The sequence below is a fragment of the Bos javanicus genome, chromosome 8, assembly GCF_032452875.1.
Source record: "Bos javanicus breed banteng chromosome 8, ARS-OSU_banteng_1.0, whole genome shotgun sequence".
Taxonomy (NCBI): Eukaryota; Metazoa; Chordata; class Mammalia; order Artiodactyla; family Bovidae; genus Bos; species Bos javanicus.
In genome coordinates, this window is record NC_083875.1 from 69,951,189 (window position 1) to 69,961,062 (window position 9,874).

General features: G+C 56.7%; 1 protein-coding gene across 3 annotated transcripts; it reads right to left on the reverse strand.

The window, feature by feature from the left end:
• Nucleotides 1-4,126: 4,126 nt before the first annotated feature.
• Nucleotides 4,127-8,162, reverse strand: REEP4 (receptor accessory protein 4). 3 transcript variants are annotated; one of them, XM_061426951.1, is made up of 8 exons: nt 7,645-8,160; nt 6,753-6,825; nt 6,297-6,373; nt 6,088-6,208; nt 5,557-5,670; nt 5,019-5,154; nt 4,712-4,866; nt 4,127-4,615 (listed from the first exon to the last, which is right to left on the reverse strand). In XM_061426951.1, the coding sequence occupies exons 1-8, from the start codon at nt 7,674-7,676 to the stop codon at nt 4,550-4,552; spliced, it is 774 nt and encodes a 257-aa protein (XP_061282935.1). In that variant the 5' UTR covers nt 7,677-8,160; the 3' UTR covers nt 4,127-4,549. The 3 variants fall into 3 exon arrangements, with proteins under 3 accessions (XP_061282935.1, XP_061282937.1, XP_061282936.1); XM_061426953.1 differs by lacking the exon at nt 4,712-4,866 and having other exon boundaries at nt 7,645-8,161; XM_061426952.1 differs by lacking the exon at nt 4,127-4,615 and having other exon boundaries at nt 4,715-4,866; nt 5,019-5,183; nt 7,645-8,162.
• Nucleotides 8,163-9,874: the final 1,712 nt, after the last annotated feature.

The following is a 9,874-nucleotide window of genomic DNA, read 5'->3' on the forward strand; positions in this document are numbered from 1 at the left end:
AGCTGAGGCCGGCCTCCCCCCCCCAACCCCCCACCCTTGTGGCAACGCCTGGGGCGGGGGTAGGGGGGAGGGGGAATACCGGGGAGATTTCTCCCAGGACGCTGGGGGAGGGGCGGAGGAAGGGAAGTGTGGAGATGCTTTGGGAGCCAGGAGGAAGCTCTGCGGCTGATGCCCCCTCCCCTCTGACCCACTCACCCACCCACATCTCTACCTATTTCCTCTTCTACCTCCCCAGTGCCCCTCCCCCGCAACCTTCCCTCCCCTGCAGTCTAGCCACCCCGTAGAGAAAGCCACCTCACGCTGCCCCAGACTCACTCAGGACCTTCTGCCTAGCAACCCAGCTCTGGGCCCCCACCCTGGGATTTCCCCAGCAGGGCATCATCCTCTTGCCCAGGCTTCTGCCCCTACCCAGCTACGGGGCATCCCTGATACTGGGCGGTAGCGGGGGATGGGGACAAGGGATGAGTGCCTGAGAGTTGTCTCCTCAACCCTCTCAAGGGTGGGGCCGTGTCAGCCAGGACTCCCCAACTCAGCCTGGGCCCGGGCTGTGTTGAAACAAGAGGCTAACCACGCTGCCGCCGCCCAGAGTAGCACTGAAAAATGCAACAGTGAGGCCAGGGCACCTGGAGGCCAGAGGTGGGGAAGGGGGACCAGGATCCAGAGGGGCCAAAGAGGCAGGGAGAGAAAGGAGCTGCTGGAAAGGTCCAAGGGACTGTGGGGGCGGGAGGGGGTTGCTGTAGGGAGGAGGGAGTAGGAAGACCTGAGAATGAAGGACCACCTGCACTCGGGAACTTGGAAGCATTGAGGGGCATCCCTCAGAAGCAGGCAAGGTGGATGGGGAGGCCGGAGTGAGCTCAAACCAAACAGATCTGGTACCTGGGCCAAGCAGAGGTGTATGCTTTCAAGGGGACTGGCCTAGGCTCTTTATCTCTGTACCCATGCCCGAAGCAGCAGAACCTGGCCCATCTGTGCTCCAGGCCAGTTGGAACTCTGGCCAGCTCTGATTCTGCCTGGGGAGGCAGTGGGCACGCTGGTGGGTAATGGGGATAGGGGTGTGGGCAGGCCAGGGCACAGCCCAACCTTGCCCTAGGGGCCAGGCCAGAGAGGTGGCGGGTTGGGCCAGGAACCCCATGCAGAGGGAGAGGGTGCCAGGCAGGTGTCTCCGTGATTCCCAGAGGGAAGCCCAGTCTGCACTCAGTGCTGCAGTATCTGTATCCCATGTGCTGGTCCAGAACTTGGGTTTCTCCTTGCCCCTTCCCCTCTGGCCCCAGGAGGTCTTGGAACCCATACAACTACAGCAGACATTCACCAAACATGTATTACAGAGACTCGGGCATTTTCAAGGCTCTGTGATGGGCACCCAGGAGATTCATGATACAAAAATGAACATACAAGGTCATCCCCGGCGTCAAGGAGCTTCTGCTCCCTTGATGCATGTTCTTTTACCAGCAAACATTTGCTGAAGACTCTTAAGTGTCAGGCCCTATGTTGGGTGCTGTGGGTGAAGACTGGGGTCAGGCATGTTAACAGACTATTAAGGTGTTTCTGGTCCCAGGCTGGGAAAGTCAGGGGAATGTCACAGAGGGGGCGATGCTGAGCTCAGAAATGAGAGAACAAGTACTTCACCATGAACCACGATATGTCACCTGCTCTAACCACTATTTGCTCTGGGACAGGATACAAAAGTAAGATGTAGATCTGTTCATTATGAAGCCACAGTGCAGTGTGGGAGGTGTGGTCTGGATGAGCAATCAACCCCAAGGGGGCATGGGGAAGACTCACGGAGGGCTTCCTGGAGGAGGTGATTTTTGAGTAAAGTTCAAAGGGTACATAGGAATAGGACAGAGCACAGGGGGCTGGGGGGAGCGTGTAGAGGGGGACAGGAAAAGAGCCTGGAGTCATGAGTCCAGATTGATAAGGTGGGGAACAAGAAGCTATTGGCATCTAGTGGGGCAGGAAGCAGAGCGGGCGATGAGCATGCAAGCACAGCCCAGAACAGGGTAAACTGGCCAGAGATCAGGAGCTTCACAAGGGGCTAGAGTCAAGGAAGGCTTTTAGGTGACATCTGATCATGAAGAAACGCTGTGACAGCCTGGAAGGAAGACCACAGGAAGCACAGGAGATTCATACAGCGGAGCAAAGGCCTAGAGGCTGATGCTGGAATGAAAGAGATGCTTCCAGAGACAGAAATAGGAGCAGCGGGGGCAGCCAGGCTAATGGGAAGACTGGGGCTAAGGTGGCCATCAGGGACCATCTCTAATTCAGCCCTGGGGCCCTAGTGACCCTGCCACTCACTGTAAGTTACCATCCGAGGAACGAGGGCAGGCGAAGCCCCACAGCTCCCAGGAAAGCTCCCTTACTGGCACACACTGTCAGCCTTCTGCAGCTGCTCCCTGCTTTTGAGTTTTTATTTCATTTTGACAATTTATCACATGCTCCTCTGTTTTGTTCTTTCAGTACAGGGCTGTGGATCCTGCCATTCCACCCCTACCAAAGCAACCTCTGGGCAGACTTGCCTCAGGAGACAGTGCTCTGACCCAGGGGCAGCACAATCGTGGAAAATTGCTTTATTTTTCCAAGTCTCATCTTTCCATCTGTAAAATGGCTATAACTCCCACCTGACAGTCTTGTCAGGAAGATTTGAGGAAATCACCTCTTTAAAATGTACAAGGTCCAGGACACAATCAATGTTTCATCTCTGCTAGTTTCCTTCTCCTTTTCTCCCTGGCAAGAAACTTTCTCATTTACTCTAGTTCTGCACAGTGGTTAAGAATCCTGACTCTGGAGTCAGACTACCTGGTTTTCAAGCCCAATTCTGCCACTTACTAGCTGTGTGACCTCAGGCAAATAACTTGCCCTCTCAGTCTCTGTTTTCCCTTTTGTGAAATGGAGATTATAATAATAGTAAGTGCTTTGTAAAGGTTGCTGTGAGGAATAAATTAATACACGTTGGGGGCTCAGAGCAGCCCCTGCTGGGGCAGCCATGGTCTAGATGCTAGCTATCAGTAGACTTTGCACCCCAAGTTTCTTGACACATGCCTGGTACCTGGCAGATGCTCAATAAAGATTTTTTGAATGAATAAATGAAGAGATAAGGCAACCCCATGATGCAGGGGAACACCAAGATAGGAAATCACTGAACACCAATCTGTGAGGAGCTAAACCAGCAGATTAAGTACCTCTCCCAAATAAACCCGGATAATCCCCACACCAAGAGTTAATCCACACTCCTCAGGTCACTCTGGGTGACTACCCCATATCCCCTCTTCCCACCTGACACTCTCCCCCATCTCTCGACTTAATCAAAGGTGGGAAAGGACAGCAGGCATATGGGTGGGAGAAGGGAGAAGCCCTAGAACACTACAATAAGACCAGGGCAGGAGAAGGCAGGGCTGGGCACTGGCTGCCCCAGGGATTAAAGGATGAAGTGGAGCCAGCAGACAGCCTGGGTCTCGGAAGAGATTCGAGGATGGGGCAGGCTGAGGACCAATGACCACAAGCAGCAGGGAGGGCCTTTGGAGGCAGGGCCAGGGTTCTTGTATCATCCCTCCAGCCAGCCAGCGGCCAGGCCCCTGCAGGGGCAAGGCTCCGCTCAGCCTCCAAGCCCCGCCCTCCTTGACCTGGAAGCTGAGGGCAAACCAGATTCTGGCAACTGCTGCCCTCTCGTGGCCACTCCATAGAGGTGCAATGTTCCGTCCGTCAACCTGAAGGTTTGCAGACCCAGACACCCCTGGAGGTGCCCAGAGGCCTGGCAGGCCCTTGGAGGAAATCGGCCTCCCCAGGCCTAATCTGCGCATAGCTCAAGCTAATCCCCTGTGAGATTATCGTGCTACCTGAGGTCCACACCTTCACTCCCACTGTTTTCTACTTCCCGCGAAGGCCTGCTTCCACCTCCTCCTGACTGCTTTGTTAGACTGTCCCCTCCCAGGGCTGTCCCCCAACTCTCCTATCTCTGAGGTCCCCAGGAGCTTTCCGTGACAGTATTTTCCACACCACAACTATCTGTCAATGGCCATCTGGCCCTGTGGTCTCAGGCCTTTCAGCACTGGTCCTAGGCCCTGACTGGCCTGTGGCGGGCTGTTTAATAACATGTGCTGTGAGGACAAGGACTACAAACCAGAAGAGATGGAGCACTTTTATGAATTTATTTATCAAAACTTCCACAAACCCAGCCTCATTCACCAACACAAACCGTACGATCAGCAACCTCCCCAACCCCCCACACACACAGGCCTTGGAAAAGGCTGTCAAGTACTTTAAAGGACAGGAAGGAAGTAACACAGCTGGGTGACCTTTGGGTTTCATTTTCCAGGGGTCTGGGGAGGGCTCTGGTCCCACATCTGGGAAGGTAGAGGGACGAGGAAGGCAATAAATAGAACCGTAAGCCCAGCCTGCTTTGGTACATCGTGGGTGTGGCCCTGCATGTGGCCAGGAACCGTCAGCAAGAGCCAGGAGGGCCAGGAGGGCTGCTGGTACAGCCAGAGGTCCCTAGGAAGGGCCCCAGCGCCCCGCAGGGCAGGAGGTAAGACCCGGCCTGGCTCCGCAGACCCTAGCTGTCCATGTCTGAGGGTGCGGTCTTTTTTCTTGTCCGAACCTTCAGGGAGCGTGAGGTGCCCTGTTGGGGGAGAGAAGGCAGGCACATTGTGAACAGTCGGGGCTGCGGCGGCGGTAAGGACAGCCCCCCCTCCCTCGTGCCTGCCTCACCACCGACCTCCCGGGCCAGAGGCTTCCTTTTGATCACACGCAGGCTCTGGCTGCGGCCCAGCGGCTTCTCTCGGGGCCGGGCTGGTGGCTGGGGGACCACTTCCGTGTCGGACCAACACTCATTATCAGTGTCACTGTCTCGCAAACCCCCTGCCCGGTACCCTGTGTGGAGGAGAAGGAGCCAGGAGGCAAAGCTAGGCATTGACACAGTCTGAGGGCTGGGGGCAGGCTGAGCCAGGCTTTCCTCCGGCCCCAGGGGAGGAAGCCATTCCTCTCTCTGGGGGGCACTGTTTCGGGTCCCTCTGCCCACTCACCGATAGGTGGCCTGCGGTGGGGTACCTGGTCCTCCAGGTAGAGGGGATCCTGGTAGGTGGGGGCAGGGCCATCGGGGATGGTACGCAGGTCCTGCATGGAGAAGCTCCGCAGCTTCCCGGCCAGTGCACCCTGACTCTGCAAGGGAGCAGGAGCCGCTGCACCACCTGATGGAGGGGGCAGGGCTTCGGGCAGAAGGGGCCTCAGGCAGGGGAGCTGCCCAGGGAAATAAAGGCTGACCTGAGAGCAATCCCTGGGGCACAGGCCCAAAGGCAACATGGCAACCCTTCTAGTCCTGTGCCGGGGCGCCAACAGCAAGGTTGGGCCTAGAGACAAGGAGCCGCGGCTACAGTCAATGTTAGAGCGAGAAAGTCTGAACTTCAGCTCCATGCTCCCGCCAACACCCCAACCTGTCACCTCTCACCCTGGCTCCCTGGAATGGACAGCTGCTATCCCTTGGCTCCCTAACTGAGAGCTGGACCTGCCCAAAGGGCCCTGGGGATGGGGGTAGGGCTGTTGGAAGGCTGGGGCCCAGGGCACCTTGGTAGCAGCCTGCACAGCAGCAGAGGCGGCAATGTTGAGGCCCCGCTTCCCAAAGCTGAGCACTGTCTCGTAGCTGCGCTCCTTGGCTTGCACGATGTAGGTGTCGATTTCCTGCAGATGATATGTTGGGGAGGAAAGCTCAGGCGGACCGCCCGGGTCACTCCTGTATGGACCCGGAGAAACCACTGGGAGTCACGGCTCCTGGTCCACCCCATCCACAGAGCAAAGGGCTCCCCACCCACTCACCCATTCTTCCACCTCAATGATCCGCCACGCTCCAGGCTCCCCACACCATCCCCAAACCAGCTTCCAGATGGTGTTTTACACCCTCCAAAGATCATTCACCTGTGTACCCATTTGATTAGCCCAGAAGAGGAAGAAGGCAAGGCTCTGTCAAGGTCCCACAGTTCAACAGCAGCAGGACTGGGATTAGAGCCCAGATGTTCCCCAGCGTCTCAAGCCCCAAATCCAGGGCTCCTCCCCTTGCACCCACCCCTACACTGCCCACCCTGCCTCCCCCTGGGGTACCTTCTCATGGCGAGACAAGGATGGGTGGACAAACTTTCGGTAAAGCATGCTGGCCCCCCTGGTGTAGGGCGAAAGCAGCCACAGCACAAACGCCATCTTGATCTCGTAGTAGAAAGGGAACCTGTGAGAGTAGAGGGGCAAGGTCCACCAGGGAGCCAGGCCAGGGAGAGCCAGCCCCTCCCCGCAGCCCACAGAACTGGTGCCCGTACCAGGAAATAAAGATGTCTGTGAAGGTCTCCACCGCCATGAAGAGTGCAAAGACGATCCAGTACATCATCCATCGGACCTGGATAGGGTGGGGTGGGGGGAGAGGTCAGAAGCCAGAAGCTGAACCGGCAATACCAACTCCCCTGTCCTGGGCTGACCCAGTCCATAGATTCCAGAAAGCCCTTCCCACTGCATTCCCCTGGCACTTGGCTGGCCTTACAGAATTGCCTCTGAGAAACTGCCACTCATTCCTGTACCCACCCTCAATCAGCTTCACCCACAAGATCTTACAAAGAACCTCAACAGCCCACCCTCCACCCACGCCCATGCTGCTTCAGGATATACCACCAGATTATACCCCTGAAAAAGAGGGAGCCCAGCTTGGACCCCACATACCTTGCCAAATCCTACCACACCCCTCACATGAGCTGAGCCCTCCTGCCCATCCCCACACTCACATATTCACGAATGTTCTTGGTCTTCACAGCCTTGTAGGAAGCATAAGCTGGGTACAGCATCCCAAACACCAGCCTGAAGAGCAGCCCCCAAAACAGAGGAGAAGTGTGAGGGGCACCATTCCCCACACCCCTGCCAGGTGGCTGCCTCCCCCCCCACCCAGGTTCAAGGCAGCAGTACCTGCCCTGTTCTTCCCGCTTGGCTTGCACAACCTGTGCCTGAGTCAGTGCCCTGGAGGCCACCTCCCTACCCTGCTGTTTACAAACACCCCAAGCCTGCTCAGGCCTGCAAAAGTGGCCCATGGGTGCATGATGCAGGGAGAGCACAAGGTGGGTGGGAAGCAGGCTTCGGAGCTGTGAGAACACCAGGCTGATTCCTCCCCTGGACGTGTCATCAGGCGCAGGGCCATCAGATCCGGCAGTGCCAGGTGGCAGACAGAGATATTTCAGCCAGGTGCTGGAGTACCCAAAGGTGACAAGTAGGATTGAGTGGGGAGGCTGAGGCCAGGGTGGTGAGTCACGTGAATGACTACTCAGTTGGGAAGCGCCCACAACGTGCCACATCTTGTGTCTGCCAAGGGGCTGCTGGCCGGCCTGTGGTCCTCTCTCTCCCACGCACCTGCCTGCAATGCCTGTCTGACTGCAAGGGGTTTCGCCTGGCCGTCAGCCAAGTAGGCTTGAGGGTGGGGGTACCAGCACGCGCTCCCCCCCCCCCCGCCCCCCGCATGCCTTGTGCAGGTCCACAAATCCGTTAACCCTTGCAGTGAATGTTGGAAGGAGGGGAAAGGTGTAAGGGAGCTCAGAAAGCCCCCTTTCCACCTGACATTCCCAGTTTCCGCCCCAGGGGCAGGTTGAAACCCAGGGACAGAGGGAGTATTAGAACGGCCATACTCACACCACCAGGCGACAGATCATCCACGACACCATTCTGCAGCCTTGGGAAGGAAGGGAGATCCCTCCAGGAAGACGCCCAGAGGGACGCTCACGCCACGGTGGAGGTGTAGGAACCACAGGGGCGCTAGGCTTGCCCCTTTGTGGAGGCGAAGCCCGCCGCTCACTAACTCCGCGGTGCGGAAAGCCTGAGGAAAGGGGAGATGAGCGGGCCGGGGCAGGCAGGACCGACTGGGGAGCCGGTACCCGCCAGCGCGCTCTTCCGCCCCGCCGAGCCGCTCTGACAGTTACAGCTCTGACCCGCACTTCCTGCTCCGGAGAACGAAGCGTTCGGCCCTTGCCAGGGGCGCTGCAGGTCCCGGGCCAGGGGTGGCTGGTCTCAACCTGCGCTCGTGCGGGTCCCCGGGATCTCAGTGCGCCGGGCCACCGGCACCGGCTTCGGGGCGGAGTTTGCAACTCACTTGAAAGTTGCACGGAACTGGGCGCTGCCCAACCCCAGGTCTCCGGCGCGGGGCGCAGGCGCAGAGAGGCTCCGGAGGGGGCGGGGCGAGGTCAGGGAGGCGAGAGGCCTGCCCCTTAAAGTGGCGATGCTCAGCCGTCTCGCGGCTGGGGCCCGTAGGTTGGCTGCTAAATCACTTCAGTCGTGTCCGACTCTGTGCGACCCCATAGACGGCAGCCCACCAGGGTCCCCCGTCCCTGGGATTCTCCAGGCAAGAACACTGGAGTGGGTTGCCATTTCCTTCTCCAATGCATGAAAGTGAAAAGTGAAAGTGAAGTCGCTCAGTCGTGTCCGACTCTTAGCGACCCCCTGGACTGCAGCCCACCAGGCTCCTCCGTCCATGGGATTTTCCAGGCAAGAGTACTGGAGTGGGGTGCCATTGCCTTCTCCACCATAGGTTGGAGTAGCCCTCGAAATGGGAAATGTGGAGGTGGGAAGCGGAAACAAAAAGGTGGGGCCGGGGGAGGAAGAAACGAAGGAAATTCGGAGACTTGACTTTCCGGGGATCTTTATTGGCTCCCGTCTTTTACCTCGTTTTCCCGCCTTCTGTAAGATGGGAATGGGAGTGAGATGGGTGGAGGTCCCGGGTTAGAGGCTCCGTCGAGAACTAAAGGAGGTTTGGCTGAGCGCCAGCAAATCTGGCTCTTAAAAGCACTAGGGCAGGAGATGGGTAAGCGCTTCAAAGATGCTGAGGTGACCTAGACAGAAAGCGGAGAGGACTCGGAGGAGAGGGAATCTGAGGGACTCATCACCTCCATCCCAACTCATCCTGAAGGGTGGGCTGCAGGAGTTGACTTCTCCCACGTCCCTGGGCAGGCAGATTTGAGAGATTCTGGGTGAAGTCCTCAGTCCATCTTCCCCCAAAGTTTGAAATGCCACCTATTTTTGTGAGTCAAGAGCACAGATATCCCTGAGAGCTTTAGTATCAAGAATCGCCACTTTGTAGTGCATTTTTGAGCTCAAGGCTTGAACTTTACAAGACCCCTTTTTACCATTTAGGAAGTAGGCTCAATGGTGGAAAGTAACTTGCTCAAGGGCACCTGATGGTGTTTGCCGGTGGACTATAAACAAATGTTTGGCTCAGCCTTCTTTTGAGGGCAGCTCTAAGAAGGGACAGGTAATGGGAAAGCTCCTCTAGGAGGAAGGTATGTATCTGGAAGAAGGTGGGAGGCTAAAAGAGAAAATTTGCAACATTGTAACATATATATTAGTATATATGTCACTTGACTGAATGATATATACATATATATATATATATATAAGTGGTAGTCACTCAGTCATATCCCCCTCTTTGTGACCCCATGGACTGTAGCCACCAGACTCCTCTTTCCATGGAATTCAGGAAAGAATACTGGAGTGGGTAGCCATTCTCTTCTCCAGGGGATCTTCTTGATCGAGGGATTGAACCCAGGTCTCCCTCATTGCCAGCAGATTCTTTACCATCTGAGCCACCAGGGAAGCCATATATCTATTTCAATAAAAATTATTTTTGAAAAAACAAAAGGCAATCTTTGCTGCTTCTACAGCGTTGCTGGTGGGGTTACATTCTTGGTACCTCTTCTGCTAGGTGCCCCATTCCTCCTCCTGGACATGGGGAGCACGTCACCCACCCCCGACCCAGCACGGCCTCTTCACTGCCTCACAGAGCTAAAGTGAGGGTGACAGCGGAGCTGCCCAGAGCTGTGGGGGCAGGAAGCTTGGGCAGTTACTACTTTTTGTTACAGCCATAGTCAAC

Coding starts and splice junctions, on each gene's coding strand:
- REEP4 (XM_061426953.1), bottom strand. CDS start 7,676: ATGGTGTCGTGGATGATCTGTCGCCTGGTGGT. Junction 6,209..6,296: donor ACAGACATCTTTATTTCCTG/GTACGGGCACCA, acceptor CTACTCTCACAG/GTTCCCTTTCTACTACGAGA. Junction 4,616..5,018: donor CCACCGCAGGCCACCTATCG/GTGAGTGGGCAG, acceptor CTCCCCCAACAG/GGCACCTCACGCTCCCTGAA.